This window comes from Protopterus annectens, chromosome 6.part0 (genome assembly GCF_019279795.1).
Source record: "Protopterus annectens isolate FY-2018-M chromosome 6.part0, PAN1.0, whole genome shotgun sequence".
NCBI lineage: Eukaryota > Metazoa > Chordata > Ceratodontiformes > Protopteridae > Protopterus > Protopterus annectens.
The window spans coordinates 1,096,270,056-1,096,286,881 of record NC_056737.1 but is presented as its reverse complement, the minus strand read 5'-3'; the positions used below and the strand labels follow the sequence as shown (position 1 = coordinate 1,096,286,881).

Sequence of the window (16,826 nt, the reverse complement as noted above, 5' to 3'; positions counted from 1 at the left end):
GGGGGGTGCAGGGGTCTGTGCTGGGGCAGGTCTAGAAACTCTCTTAGCCTTTCTTAGACTGAGGGAAGTCCTGAGATTCCCAGTGAAAATGTTCCCTGAGGGTGTGAATGCTTTCCCCAAAGGAAAGGTCTTCTGGTGGGGAGGTAGAATGAATGGATTCCTCTGCATCTGAATCCTCATATGCAGTCAGAGGTTGTTGTTCCTCTTCAAAATCTGAATATTCAGATTCCTCAGAATCTTGCTCTGTCATTAGGTTCAGGAGAAGGGTGTCTTTTCCTTTTAGAAGTTGTGGCCTGACATGCCCCTAATAAGGGAAATAAGATCTTCTGCCATCTTAAGCATTTGGGCGTGGGGTGGTGGAGTAGGAGTAAGATGGTGGCTAGGGGTAAATTTTCTAGGAGTGGCCTGGCTTCCAGGCCTAAGAGAATCCATCAATCTGAGAGAAACTGTAGTCAGGTGAGAAGACGTCGGTTTCTGTCTAGAATCTATAGTGCAAAAGGCCTCCTCGGAAGCCAGTCCCTGCGTCGCGGCTCCGGACCCAACCGAGGCAGAGACAACCAAAGGCTCGGAAGACGAAGATGATTTCTGTGGCATACCAGACTCTGAAAGGGTTTTGGTAGAGGCCTGCATAGATATTGTATCGGGGATGCGAAAACACCTCATTGAATTCTGGAGAACTGATGACCTGCTTAGCGGTAGAGTCGTCGGAAGGCTTACCCTTGTGTGGTCTGTCTCTATCATTATCCTTACGTTTTTTTGGAAGGTCTACAGATTGTTGGCTGATGGATGCCATTTGTGAAGACAGAGGATGAAAATACCGGTCTACAAAAAGAGCTCTATGACAAATGGTTCTCGCGTTAAGGAGGGCACAGAACTGGCAACGGGTGACGTTGTGGTCTGGGCCTAAACAAGTGACGCAGTACGAATGGAAGTCTCGGTGTGGGATATGCTTTCCACAGGTGAGACAACTGTTAACTTTTTCGGACATTGGTTAGTGCAAGAAAAAAAGATACCCAACGGGGTACTTAACTTTAGACGTTGTCAGCTGTGATCCGAGCTCTGGTAGCGACCAACTGGCACACTCGCGAACTGATTCTGCTACGGGCTCCACGGCAAGAAAGAGTGATGTAATGGTGTCAGCTGCCTTGCTTTATAGCACTGACGACCTGACGTCAGTCTACAGGTGACAGCAGCTGACGCAGAAAAACACTGACTCTGGTATTTGGGCCAGCCGAGGGCTACCACAGCAGGGATAACCCACAGGTGATGACTGCAAGAGTGAAACACAAAGAACATCATGTTTTTAAGAAAGTAATTAACTGGCAGAGTTAAAAACATTCCCTAATTCTCTACAAAGTACTTTGAAAGAAACACTGGTGGAACAAATGATTGTGAAAAGGAAAACGTTCTTTTGAGCTGGGATACAGGACCTGAACTGCTTTGCCTCACCAAGTTTAATTAATGTTATAGACCGCCAAAAAGCAGTTATTAGAACAATTCTCAACATGCAAAAAAGAAGTTCTGGATATTGTAAAGAAGAAAAAGGAAAAATGGAGGTGGGGTCTTTAGAAAAGGAGAGGAGAAAACTTCACAGAAATAAATGGAACTTGTGGGAACAATATGTGCAGAATATTGTTTAGGAAGAGCAGTGAGATTTAATGGAAGGTAGAACCTGAGCAGTTTTTGTAATATCAGAGTGAATTAAATGTCTTAAAAAGAAAACATATATACTGCAGGGCAAAAACACTGGAAACTGTTAACGATGGTTAATTTTCTTTTCTATTAATGTATGTAAAGTCAAGTTATCATTTACAACATAATGATTTAATAAATATGTTTAAAAAGAACAAAAGTAATGTGAATACTTAATATGCAATTTAAACACACATCTGTTTACCAATTGCAAAAGTTGCTGGTTAACACAGGAGATGCAGTTCTCAATGGAGTTTTCTGTGTTAAAGAAAAATAAAGTACAAACCACTTGGGAAACGTACATAAAATATAGCAAGCTTAAGCCTAGACTGCGCTGTGGGACTACTGCCAGGTAGAAGATGCAATGAAAATATGGTCATTGCCTTACACAAGTTAAAGCCAATCTCGAAAAAGTGCCTTCTCTCATTAAGAAATGTTCATGGGTCACTCAAAAGGTTCTACAGTGGACAGCAGGGGAGAATTAAACAATAAAGAGAACAGACACGTGGCTGAAAATTTCAACACTGAAATGTAATGCAGCTGCCTGCAGCCTGTGTGGTACTGACCTCTCAAGAAAGAGCTATCCACATGATTGTGGAAGTTTTGTTAAAGGTAAATGGTAACTGCACCTGACAGAGCTTTTAAGGCAAAGAACTCCATGCAACAGGTGCATGGTTACAGCTATTTGCCCTAGAGGGTAGTAGGAGACCTGGAGTAGGGCAGGGTATATGTGCTTTACATGCTATATGCTGGACATTTGCAGAAGAGGAGTGATCAGGCAGGCTTTGCTGATGGCCTACCGATGACCACTGCAGCACAAACGACGAGATGTAAAAGTAACTGAGTAGAACACATACAGTTAAAGGGTCCTGGAGTTGTCAAAAGCAAACAAGTCACAGTAGCACATTTGAGACGTGGAGGTATATGTGTACATCTTGCATCAAGATGCAGGAAAATGAATGCACAAAACAATTATGGTGATTTGGCTGGAGGACGCCAGTCCAAAGCTGGAATTTTTTAGTTTCCGGTGACTGAGAATGAATGTACTTGAAAAGAGGTGGTTTTCATGCAGGGAAATTAACTACCTCTTTTCAAGTACATTCATTCTTAGTCACCGGAAACTAAAAAATGCCAACTTTGGACTGGCATACAATTTTTTTTAATGGTATCGTGTTTTGTACTAGCAGAAAGTACTACAGGTCACTTGGAATGTTTTCTGCTTTCAGCTACTTACCTCCAATGCTAAGGAATTTATCTGGGGAGGGAGAGGCTCAAAACTTGTGACAACTTTGAGATCCCCACTTTCAAAATGTTTTTCACATAATATAATATTTTGCGTCACTGGCATGCAGTTTAATTCTTGTGGTGATTTTAAAGAAATACAACAGGAAAATTATGTTCAAAAATATTCACCCTGTCCTTGTATATACTCTGCAGTAGTTAACGTTAGTTGTAACTGGCATTCTGCCTAATCTACATTTATGTAACGATTAATATGCTTACACGTAATTAGGTGCTCCCTGAAAAGGAGGTCCAGTGGTAAACTAAACCTACTTTCTAAATGTAACCACTTCACCAATGAACAATTGCTTCATGTAAATGTGTACACAGCTTTGTTACACACACAGCTTATTACTCAGCTCTGTTCAACTCAGACCTGACTTTCTGGACCTCACTCACATAAATATAACAAACTATAAAACTATATGACTGACAAGTCTGCAATCCTCAGTGAGTTACAAAAAAATAAATAAATAAAGGAGACCTGGCAGTTGGTCTGGAGGTTTACGGCACTTTCTTTCTTAATAATCAAGGTGTTTTTTTATGCAGGGAAATTAACTACCTCTTTTCAACTACATTCAGATTCTCACCATGGCTCAGGGTATAATAACTGATACATTTTCAGCTTATCGGCAATCAGCACTTCAGTAGGAAGACACTTAAGACACACGTGCATTTATGCATGGTCCTAAAAATGTGTGTGGGTCCCCATGGTTTGAAAATAACCCAAACATACATTTAATCTACCAGTGGCCAGATGCATTTTCTATGAATGTGGGTTTCAATGCATTTACAATGAATGGGAGTCTCAAGGGCAGATAAGTTTACTGTTGCTCATGTTAAGTCTGTTTTCACTGCTAAATCTACTAAATATGGATGACAATTAGATTTTTTTTTACTTCCTGTACAAAACCTTTTCAAATGTATCATTTTTGTGCACCCAGTCTTTTAGTATTGTTTCCTCTCTCTCAGAACTAATGGCTTTCTGGAATACTATAGTACAGACCGAGTGGGGGTGAGGTCATTTTCATCTTCTGATACTCATTTTATCTTATTTGGGGTCATGGAACAGAGTCTGTACTGGCAACCAAGAAGTGTAAGGCACAGAAACAAACCTAGATGAAGAATGCAGGCTATAAAACACACGCATCTACCTCACTGCGTAATCTACTGGAACACCAAGTCTACATGTCTTTTGGGTATGGGAGGAAACTGGACCAACTGGTAAAAACAAAGACACAGAGAGGACAACCAGACTCCACAGAGAAGACACTTCTGCCAGGAAAGCAGACAGGGTACCAAGCAATGTTAGGTAGCAATGCTGACTGATCACTGTGGGGTAAAACACACTGATGAAGGGGAGAGAAATTACACTTCTCCTTTTGGCTGCTCACATTAGGGGTCACTACAGTGGATCACTGCTCCACAGAATGAGTGGCAGTAGAGTTTTTACAGTGCTGAGTTGTGAGCCCAGCACCCAACCTTCCCTCAGAAGGAACACACATGCACACAGCCAATTTAGAGTGTCCAATCCACCTGCACCATGTCTAGGGAAGGTGGGAGAATACAGGAGCATCCTGAGGAAACCAACACAAACACAGGAAGGACACAGACTCCACACAGAAGGCACCACAGCAGAGAATCGAACCGGAAAACTTCTTGCTGTGAGGCGACAATGCTAACAGGAGAGAAATTACACTTATTTAAGAACTTTTCATAACAGTAGATAATCAAGTAGATCACTATTGCATTAGTCCTGACTATTGGGACTTCTGCTGCAGAAGACTTGGATTTTCAGCACAACATCCAGAACTCAGCACCCTTCCCACCTCCCCTAGTGCTACACATTAATATGTAATATAATGTTAGGTTTTTACATACCTGTAAGATGTTCTTCATTTCAATCTCTGCTATAGTAGTTTTACCATTATGACGATCTCAGAGTACTAGTACGTAAGAGAGGCAGATGGAACAGAGTGGCTGGACTGTAGCATAAATTGCAACATGGCTGTATCAAACCTACCTACTACACTACAAGAAATGTCCAGCTTGTAACACTTTCAGAATGTAGAGGCAGATGCTCAAGTACCTGCTTCTAGAACAGTCTGCGTAGTGTGGCCTCTAAATAGAGCCACAGTCATGGATGGGCTTCTAAGTCTGTAGGCTCTAACAGATCCTTCAACTTTCTTTCACTGTGTGGGATAGATGGACAAAAGAAACATAAGACAATGTGTCTGACATTTGACATTCTTTCAACACTGCCCTTTCACTCTTTACCTATGGCAGAACAGACAAAACTGTTTGCAACTTCCATGTTTGGGGTTATGTACAAATATCTCGGGTACAGGACATTTTGACCCCCGCCAATTCTCCCCAAACCTAATCGACCCTGGATGGTTGCAGCCGAGCAACATATTAAAAAAATGTAAAAATAAGTTAAAACACAATTGAAACAGTAAACAGAGAAATAATACATAAAAAAAAATGATGAACGGAAACTACAGACTGTAAAGGTAATCATAACATCCGGGTTGCTAGGGTTGCTGTAGTTTGGAGTTTCCATTCAAGATACTCTTACGGATTAATGGCTGAAAATTAAACAGTCATCTCGTTTTGCAGAGCACATAATAGGCCTTTTAGATTCACTGTTACCCCTGAAACGATGCTTTGTGGGAGATGTAGTGTAGTGTAACTATTAGAAAAAAATGTTTTCAAATAACTGACACGACAGATACATCTTGCAGACTACATTTCTTGTAAGGTACAAGCATGAGAGCACTGGAAAAATTATGAAAAAGAAATGAAGACCCCATAAAATTATAAAGTCATCTCATTTTTTTGACTAGATAAAAATTCACATGTAATAAAAGTAATAAGACATAAAATAAAACATTAAAGCATTAAAGTATTGAGTTTGAGAAAAATATATACAGCATAGAATTTAAACAGAGACAGAAGCCTGTACACCATTTAAGCCAAAAACTTAAACAAACAATGACTCATAATAATAAATATACTGACTAAGAAAACAGCATAGAATAAATAAAAAAGTGTTTAATTTCACAGAAAGAATATGTTAAAGCATAAAAACTAATTATTAATTATATGTTAAAAGTTCATGTAATAAATTTATACTAACCAATGAAGTGATTAAATAAATAAATAATAAATATATAAAAATATATTTAAAATCAAAGATTATCAGTTCATTTGTTGTATAATTGAATGAAGAATAAAATAATGAAAATGTACTTATTAAAATATATTTGGGGTGAAATAGTCCACTAAGTACTCCCATAATATAGATTTAAACATGACAGTATATACAACTGCATTGGGGTCGAACCGTCCGGGAGCAAACTGTCCTGCTTCCAATATCTCAGCTGTGTGCATCTATCCATGGAGTGTACTACTCTTTCTTCCCTGTTTTGTGACCTGAGAAGAAGGGTGGTTGGACAGCTCGAATGAGGAGAGATTCCTTTATCATCTTAGTTATACAAAAGAGATTTGTTCTAAGGCTCACTATGTGCCTGTGAAAAACTAAGAATGGTTCCTTGCACATCGCTGTTTGGATTTCTGACACTCTCCTAGCTGAGGTTTTGGCTACCAGCGGGGCTCTTTTACAAATCAGGTACTTGATAGGGGATGTTGCTTTGGGTTCAAAAGATGACTAGGTCAGTTTTTCAAGGACATAAGCTTAGGTTCCAAGCAGGAACAATTCTCCATGGTTTCAAGTAACAGCAATATTAGCTTTAGAAACTCTGATACAGGAGCAGTGAAGAAAAAATGATTTAGCACTTTCATCTTTGCTAAATGAAAAGTCCTTCAGAATAAAAAGGCTTACACAATTGGATTCATAACTTAAGAACTCACAAGCATATCACATGTAGTACACCACTGGCATTTTAACGTGAGAATTCGCAAATTCTATATTTAGACAGAAACAAAAACTACTTTAAAGATCTGGCTTCAAGGACATTTTAGATGAATAAATTAAGGTTATGTAATGACTGGACATCATGTAATTTGGTCGACAAACAAAACAGCAACCAAAACATGTCAAACAATTATATTAATACAACTGACACTCAGTACATTGAAAAAGGAAAATATTTCCTTTTCTGATGCACTACCCAAAACCAGACCACTTTGAGCTCCATTTTGTCTGAATAGTAAAGTGTTTTAAGGTTTTTTAATAACTCAAGATACATGTCAGGGTTAGGGGGTAGGAGAACAGTTAGGGTTAGAATGCGTTACTAAGGTAACCCTGCCCCTAACTCTAATCAGCATCTTCAATTAAAAAAAAAACTTCCTATAACACTACCATTAAACAAGACAGCTCTGGCACTCACGACATACTCACAGACTAAACCTATACCTAAAACTAATCTAACCCTAAACACTCACAATCTCACACACACACATGTGCGCGCACACACACCTACTACACATCCCACTTAACTTTTTCAATGAAACACACATCAGACACAACATCAGTTTGATAAACTGGATGTTTGACCAAAAGTCCTGCACTACTGCCTGTCGACCAAAGCAACAGTCAAGCAAATACACTGAATCCATAAAATAATCATCATCTCCTGGTATATTGCTACTATCTAAACTTATCTGCCAAAATAACTTTTTCTGATTTTCTATATTGCTTTTATCACCGTCTCTTCCAACTTATTGCACATTATGAAAATCCTTTAATTTATCACACGATGGAATGTCTACATAAAGCATTCATATCAGATTTATTCTTAATAACATATTGATGCAAACTTTCATATTTTTTCCAATATGGAAAGCACATGTATGACATGTGCACATCATACACTGTACCCTGTGGATTACAATTAAAGTGTCCCCCCTAGTGCCAAAAAATCTGCTCATGTGGTGGAAATCAACCACAGAATGGTTCTGTATATATTCACGGATCTACCCGAGATGGTCGACAAGCCATTTGATCGACACTCATTTGGTCGACAGTTCATTTGGTCGACAAGCAGTTTTATGTGGGGGGCTGTGCCCCCCACACCCCCCCTAACTATATATATATCAACTCCAGGGTCGCACAACATTGGGGAGGGGGGCAAATCTGCTTGTCGACCAAATGAACTGTCGACCAACTGAGTGTCGATCAAATGGCTTGTCGACCATCTCAGGTAGATCCATATTCACACATATTGCAAAAAAGATAGGTGTCACGTGCCTAATTCAAATGCATCATCCTATAACTGGAATCACTGTTCTGTTCTAACAATCTCTTAATGTCTTCAATGTCCAAGCCTTTTTTTTTTGTCTGTAAACACTGGGTTAGTTCCCAAAACCTTGCACAGGTCTAGGTTACCAGAAATAACTTTAATTTCATTAAAATGATGTCTCTGATGCTCTTATGTGCAATATGCATAAAAAAACATGTCTTATCACATTTGTGTGTATGTACAGTTCAACATTGCTATCTCTACACCTGTCCAGGTATACAGCTGGTTTATACGGTCTACTCCTGGCAGCTGTCACATATTCAAAAGTAGCGGCATCAAAATTCACTGCAACCTGGAGTTAAAAGCACCTTTTATTTATTTATTTGTTTATTTATTTTAAGCTCAGACAGTTCACTTTAGAACACATCATCATATGTCATCTACCTGGACATCTTATTACTTGTCTTTTTACAACGTTTTTCTTAACATGGAACGGGAACTTACATGCAGGGTTCTGAGTTCGGAAGCAGGCTAAATCATGATGGACTGCAAACACAAAAGCTGCGAAGCATATACTGTAAACTACTCCAAGAAAAATCTAATTTGGTGCATGCAGATGCAAGTTTTGTACTGCAGATGTCCTAATGTCCCAGTGGGATGGACATCTGGTAACTATGGAGCAGCTAGAATGCTGAGCCTTAAAAATCAGGCCAGATGTCTGGACCCTTCTGCAGCTGAAGTCCCAGTAGTCAGGACTACTGCAATCACAATCTAAACAAAAGACAATGTTTCTGACACACCCTGGAATTCATTAATGCCTACACTAAGTGTACACCGTTTTTAGTGAGCAAACACAAGCATAACTCCCATCCTGTTCCTCCTAATTTTAGTTTTCCTGCTGATTTTCTTTCAACCTTAAATATCAAGGGGGATTTATAAAGGTTACCACAATGTATACAACTAAGTCTGATCTTTCTGAGTGAATAAATAGTGCAAAAATGTGGTAGGGATGTCTCTTCAATAGACTGTGTATACATAGTGTAGGCGTTCACGAATCCGGCCAATAGACTTTGTCAAGTCTAAACATGTCTGCAGTCTCTCATTTAAAGTTGTGTTTTGCTCTGTATGTTTAATTCCTGTTGTTTACATTTAACACTTTTCCACCAATATACATGTTAAGATCCAGTCTACTGGTTTGGTGTGACTTCAGGGGCCCAAGGCTCTGGCTGAGTGTATTATCCTACCTTTGTGTATCACATGGGGAAGCCTGCAATCTTAGTCTGTCAGAATTAGCACAGCTCAGCAGCATTTGTTCTGAGCCCAGTGCTTACTTTCACAGCACGTGTCCTACTCTGGAAAAGTACAGAAAGTGTGTGTGTGTGTGTGTGTGTGTGTGTGTGTGTGTGTGTGTGTGTGTGTGTGTGTGTGTGTGTGTGTGTGTGTGTGTGTGTGTGCGCGTGCATTCGCAAGTGTGTTGCCAAGATTATGGCTTGATGCTAGGACTTCAGTAGACACAGCCAAGGACTCAATTTACAGCCATTCTCCCAATAATTAGCAACAGAATGTACCCTAAAACATCTAGTTCCCAGAGTTCCTCAGACTTCAACTTATATAAAGGGGCTGCTTAACATGCCCCACCAGCCTCCTGTCAACAATGTCCCGTTTTATCAGAGAAAAAATGTGCAACTCGTATTACATATTTTACCAACAAAATATGCAGGATTCTTTTTGCCACACTTTGACACACATTTAACCCAATGAAATTAAAATACAAACTCTCAAACTGAGCTCACAATTGACAATGTTTTGTTTCCCTCCAACTGCAGAGTAATGCACCAGCAATTTACCAACAGGCTCTGTAGATCTAAATAATTAAGACTGTATTTATATATTTCTCTGTAATAAACTGAATTTGCTTCTAGAAGAGCTCTGTCTTTGCCTTTTTAAAGGAGAGGTCTTGTGCCATCCTAGGTTGCTTTTTTCTGTAATAAGTCTGTTAACAGCTGTAACTAGCTGAATTTCTGGAAAAGCAAAAAATATATTTATTGTGTAGGTTCCAAGCATTTCCCCCACACATAAAAAATGACAACTAAAAACAAATATTTTTCTTTTCAAAACAGATGCAATGAGGGCTCTCTATTGAAATTTTGAGACTTTTTTCCTAAAGGCCCTAACAATAAAAAAGACCTAAAATGCATGAGAAAAGCGAACATCAAACATCGTTCTAGTCCTTTAAATTTGTTTTTCTGCAGAAAAGCAACCCCTACCCCCCACCCAAAAAAAACTTATGTACCAATTCAGAGACCACCATACCTTGAAGAAAATGGAATATTCGGAAAAAAGTCACTCTTGGAATTAGTATAATCCATACTTTTAGTTATTCAGTCACCATACCTATGGACTACGCAAAACAGGTCCTAAGATATCAAATAATGCAATGAGTGAGCAACTGCATATGTTAATGACATGGGACACTGCAAACACCCCTCAGGAATAAGGCAAGCTCCTGAAATGGCAGTGAGTGTGTGTGTGTGTGTTACCTTGTTAATCAGCCCACTAAAAGACACCCCACTTTGTTCTTCGGCTATTAGTACTCTTTGCTCCCCTCATCAGCAGGATGACAGCCCCTACTGTGGCAGGACATCATGGGACCATGGGGAGAATTTATTGACACACTGTCAGAGGCTATCCTTCCTCCAATGTGGACTACACCCTTGCAGGCTGAATGCGTGTACTTTCCCATATGTGCCAATCTGAAGTACTGCCAGGTTCCAACCAAGGTGTGTGTGTGTGTGTGTGTGTGTGTGTGTGTGTGCAATACACAAACACAACCTTTTGGTGATTCAAAGATACCACCACCATCAGCCTTTAGACACTGTGGCTGCTAACGTAGCCCTCTTTGTTAGTGGCATATATAGCCTGGCACAAAACCACTACCCAGGAAACGAGTGGGTTCCCGTGCAGAGAATGCCTCAGTAAATACCATACTTTTAACTAAAGGAGTGTCATTGTGTGTCAAGTAAAAATGAAACTACTCCTTTCAGGATTAGTCCCGAATCAAAATACAAGTTATAATCGATCATGGATAGAGCAGGGCTTTATTACCACCCACTCAGCAGTGCCTATCTTACACAGCAAAAAACACCGTAATCTGTAGAAGCAACAAGAAAAAGGTCTGGACATATCCTGTTGAAAAGTCCGAATAATGACCATTACAGACAAGGCCTCTGCCTTTCAAAATATCTTTGCAGAAGAGAAAACTGCTTACAACATAGCACCTCAGTACAAACTTACAGAATGCCTGCCTTCAAACACTTCACTTTAGGTAATTTTACAGTGCATGACAGACATGTTCTTAGCTATTTATAATCATATGCTTACCAGAAAGTGGGTCTCTGCCAATCATAAGAACATCTGGCAAATTCATAATGATCAATTGTTGAAGGTTTTCCTAAAACAAAAGAAAATGTTTAATTTAGTCAAGTAGTTGTATCTTTGTTTACAATATTCTTGTGTAGTGTTATTATGGTTATTATTATAATTAAAGCATTACAAATCAGCTCAAGATATCACTAATTTTCAGAGTTTGAAAAGAAGCCACAACAACAATCTTCATAACCCCAGTAATATTCTAAGGCAAACTACCTTTTATTAACAGATGGCTTGTCAGAATTCAGTACTCTTCCAAATCCAGATATTAGCTATTAACAGAAAAGCTTCATTCTCAGATATAAAAATGAGAGAACTCTGATGTAACAGGGAACCCCCTCCTGTAACCTGGTGGGAGTGCTTTACCTACAGGTTGCAAATGATGTCCGTCAATCTATAATGTCCAGTAGTAGAAACTGGGAACAGTGTTAGGGCATGCACAGTCAAAGGCTGCTTTCAGGTTTCCTGATGCTCCCCATCATCCATACAGTGCGTGTGATCAGGGCAGGTACCCCCCCCTCCCGTTTTTTTTTTTTTTTGTAAATTTGATTGATCACTGAAGTCCATTCTTAAGCCACTTTTAAACAAGCTTACTGTATACTGCGAGAAAATTATCCTGCTCTGAAATAAGAGCATTAAATGTTCCGCCCAGCTCTTTATCTAACGATGCACAGCAGGCCAGAGTGCCTTACAAAATCTGAAGCCAAATGAACTGAAAATATTCCTTTACCATACCCTACCCCACTGTAGGTCACCTTCCATAGGTTCATAGGTAGGTACTAGGCTATCGGCCCTAGGGCCCATACAAGCCTAGCCAAAAGATGTACCCTGGCTTTTGCCACCCAAGAAAATTATTTTCCTGTGCCCCTGTCGAGCAGAGCCACAGAGGTGATCCCCGGGGTGAATTTCCAATTTCCCATCCAATCATCAAGATTTTTCTTGAAGAGTGCTAATGAGGAGCTCTGTTTGACATAGATAGGTAGTCTGTTCCAGAGTATGGGAAGTCTCTGGGACAGGAATCTATCCCTCCAGCATGTTCTGTTTATTGTGGTGACAAGGTTAAGGTCCCTAGAGCGTGTAGTTCGGAGGGAATGGGATTTCTTTAAGTGGAGCATGTCCAGCAGCTCTGGGTTTGACATAGCTTTGTATGTTAGGCAGAGATCGCCCCTGAGAAGGCGATATGCCATGTCCCAAGAAGTTCACAATGCATAGTTGGACATACCCCCTCCATAGGCCAGGAATCCTATACAGCTTTAAATCAACAGGCACAGAGATTCCTGGAGTTCACAGATACAAACACCCTTACGCAAATAGTGAATACTCCAACTAGAGGCTCCAATATACTGGACCTCATATCACAAATGCTGCTGTTCATCACCTCCAGTGTCTCGTCCTCCCTGGTAAGGTCCAACCATAAAGCTGACTCATTTGAAATCAAAATCATCTTCATAACCCAGAAAAAAAACAGTAACAATTAAGAACTATTCCAAGGCAAACTACCTTTTCCTAAGTGATGGCTTATCAAAATTAAGTCTCCCTTCAAATCTTGAGAACACAGAAGCCTACACTGAACTGCTCTCAGAAACTCTGTACAACCATGTCAATGGCAGCAGAGATGCTGCTGTACTCACTAGAAATAAGCCCAGAACTAGCCTCAGAAACAGCCTGCTGTGGTGGCATCCCAAATTAAACAGGATATACAACAAATGGGAAAACATGGAAAAATTGGAAAGGAAGATAAAAACTCTCCCATCAAACTAAATAGGCAACTAAGAAGGCTAATTAGGTAAAACAAAGTCACCTTTGAGGTTAAGATGGTCTCCCCAGTCAAAGATAACCATAAGGCCTGCTTCAGCTAGGCTGATCTGGTGATAATGGTACCACTGACTGGTGAAATAGTGAACCTGTTAATAGACTAATTCAATTCCAATTCCCACCCTGTCACTTCCAACTATCCCCCCAAAATACTCTCAGACATATCCCCTCCAACTATAACTAGGGAGCATATATTAGCTGCACTTGCTAAAGGTAAGAACACAGCCTCAAGGAGCCCCGATAACATCCTGTGATGCTTCCTGAACAAGCTAAACTATGAATTTTCAGGACCCCTGGAGTCATTTAACTACAGTCTTAAAATAGGTATTGTGCCACGAGAATACAGGATTGCAGTGGTCATCCCCATTCATAAACAATGACCTTCAACTCATCCTGGGAACTACAGACCTATTTGCTTGTATAACTGTATTTGCAAAGTCATGGAACTTATCAGCAAGGACATAGGAGACCTCCAGACACTGGATCAATCACAGTTTGTCTTTGTCAGACAAAGGTCATGCTTGCTGAACCTGGTGGACGTCTTTGAAAAGGTCACCAAAGCGATGGATGAGGGGAAAGCTGTGCATACTGCCTACCTAGATCTGGCTAAAGCATTGGATATAGTACTCTACTGGGTCACTGTTAAACTTATGGAACTAGGCATAAACCCTTTTTATAACATGCTTGACAGCTAAGCTGGCTCATGGATAGGACTCAAGAGGTTAGGACTGGTGAGGTAACTCCACAAAGAGCCAAGTCACCAGTGGTATCAGTCAGGGATCTGTGATGGGCTCATTCCTCTTTGGCATTTACTTCATGGAAAACAAAACCAATGTCAAAGGCCCCTGGCTGACCAAGTCCTCAGACTATTGCAAACTAGGAAAAGTCAATGACTCCCCCCAAGATGAGAACACCCTTCAGGAAGGTCTAACACATACTAACACTTGGTGCCAAAGCCCATTACCAACATCTGTCCACCAAAGCAGTTGTGTTCAAAACTTTACTCCTAGGTAAGCCACATGACAAAGTCAAACCTTAGTCATCACTGTTGTTGACAGACACTACAATTCTTTAATAATCTGTGCCTCATATTATTCTGTTTTACAATTCCAACAGGTCTCTGCTTTGCCCAAGACGAGTTAATCGCTGCACAGCCTTTGGTCAATGCTGCATCACAAACTGTAGCCTACAACACCCATCGCAGTGGCTCCTCCCCTTAAAGGGCAATCATGTTGTGTTCTTTCTAGTAACCCTGTTTTACAAGAACTGCATCACCATCAGTTAACTGTTACAGTCCTCAGTTAAAGCCAAAAGCCAAGTCCCTTCTGTAGAGGTTAAAGGTCAAGAATTCGTTTGGGCATTCCTTAGCTTTTCTTTTTTTTGCTTTTACTCATAACAGCGTACAGATGCCAAACATATAAACCCGCCCTTTCTTTCTTTTTACATTGTAGGTAGTAGGTACAGTAGCACTCTGGGTGTGTCCTGTGTGACGCTGCTTTCAGTGCTAAGTTCTCTTCCTTGTACCAACTAAATGTTACGACAAACTCCTAATCTTCTGTAACCCTGCACAAGAATAAGCAGGTGACTGAAGAACTCAAAAAGGAATTCTGAACCACAACTTCTCTCACATCATCACAACCTCGACTCCTTGCATACATGGATGTCTTGCAGCTGCTAGGCCCCATCACACGCACTCAAAAAGTAAAATGATGAGAACAAACGCATCCTTCATCAGCTGCTTCAGCACAAAATAACTAGATTAGAATCGCAATTAGTCGGGTGTAACAGCAAAACTAACCTAACAAAAGTCGCACTGAATGTGGGTAATAAAAGAAGTGGGAAAAGAAAACCAGGACATTCCCTACATACCTAGACAAACCTGCCTAATAATGCAACACAGCAAAGATAAAACATAAGCAATAATACATTATGGAACTCATAAGGTTTCTGCATCCTCACCCTACATTGTATTTAATATACTTTTTGAAAATAAAAATCCATTCCTCTGTTTTCTTTCCCCTTACTACGTTTGCTGTACCACATCTTTGGTTTTTAAGGCTCACCAATGAAAGCCACGCCAATTTCTCATGCCACATCTCAGGGCTGCCTTGAACCAGCATTTACTTTTGTGATTCTGCATTTGTCCAGCTTCTTTCAACACTTTTATCTAATTAAGTTCATCACATCTTGCTTTCTCAGAAATGATGCTAACTGCAACTGGAAGCTACAACAATGCACAGTTATACATCCTCAGACAACGGATTAGAACCAGGTTCTCTTATACTACACAAGGGAAGAGATGGCAAACCTGGATCTCCTTGCTCAGTAACTAGTACCTTGTGTTAATAATTGATTTTGTTTAAGAAAATAATTGATTTTGTTTTAAAAAAAAACTTAAAATATTTTGGAAAAAAATACACTTCCAGACTGTAAATCCATACTTACAGATATAAATACAGATGGTTGAATTTCACTGGATCTAAACATATAAAAAGCAGTTGGTATAATGGTTAAGGTTTTTGCCTCCCAAGTACATGGTACAAGGTTTGGTCCTGACCTCCAGCAAATGCCTGTTTGGAGTTTACATGTTCTCCCTGCGTCTCTGTGAGGTCCCTCCCATCACCAAAACAATGTACTGAGTGTTTCCATCTCAGACTCACCTAAGACCACCAACTGTGGTGCGCAGTACCCTCATGATAGGAGAAGAACAAAGATTTTAAGTAAAGTATGTGTACTGCTTAATACCTTGTAGTAATAATAGACATTTTACACCAGGTCGCAGTACACTTACCTGCCAGGCTAGCCAGCAGCCACAACCCCTCTCTCTCACACTGATTAACTAATCCTTTTCTACCTTTTTATAATTACTCCCTCTATCCTGGTCCATGATATCTCCCTCCTTTCCTTCTACCTGATATCTCTCTTTCTGGGTCCTTACCACCTGAGACTGACTTGCCCCTAGGTGGTGCTCCTCTCCCAGGTTCACCTATCTGTCCTCTCTCCTCCTTAAACACCCCTTCTCTACCCTTTATAAAACCTCTTACCTTCTCCTACTGGCATTCATCCATATATCCACCCTCCACTCCTTTCTCCCTCAGTCTTCCTTTCTCTCACAATTCACTGCAAGCTTACCTTTGACTACCACTCTCCACTGATTGTCTTCTTCACATTCTTCTCCTTTGGCTCTACCCGCTCCGTTCGCCCTGCGGGCTCACTCCGCTCCCCTACCTGCCCCCATTTCCCACCTGCCCCCAGCACCTCTACATATATACCTTTCAGACTCCTCCTTCATACCTCAATCAACCAATTACTATCCTCTTTCTTTACCCCTCCCTCCTTTATCAATTAGCCATTCTCAGTCCTCCTTTTTATTTTCCCCTCCCTCTCTTTCTCCTCCTACATTAC

At 40.3% G+C, this 16,826-nt stretch overlaps 1 protein-coding gene across 2 annotated transcripts in view; it reads right to left on the bottom strand.

Annotated features, from left to right (window-relative positions):
- The window catches only part of CCDC88C (coiled-coil domain containing 88C), a 1,480,266-nt gene that overhangs the window by 736,279 nt on the left and 727,161 nt on the right, over positions 1 to 16,826 (bottom strand). For both annotated transcript variants that reach the window (XM_044074710.1, XM_044074709.1), the window contains exon 4: positions 11,559 to 11,628. In XM_044074710.1, coding sequence (XP_043930645.1) covers positions 11,559 to 11,628 — 70 coding nt within the window. The remainder of the gene's footprint in view (positions 1 to 11,558; positions 11,629 to 16,826) is intronic.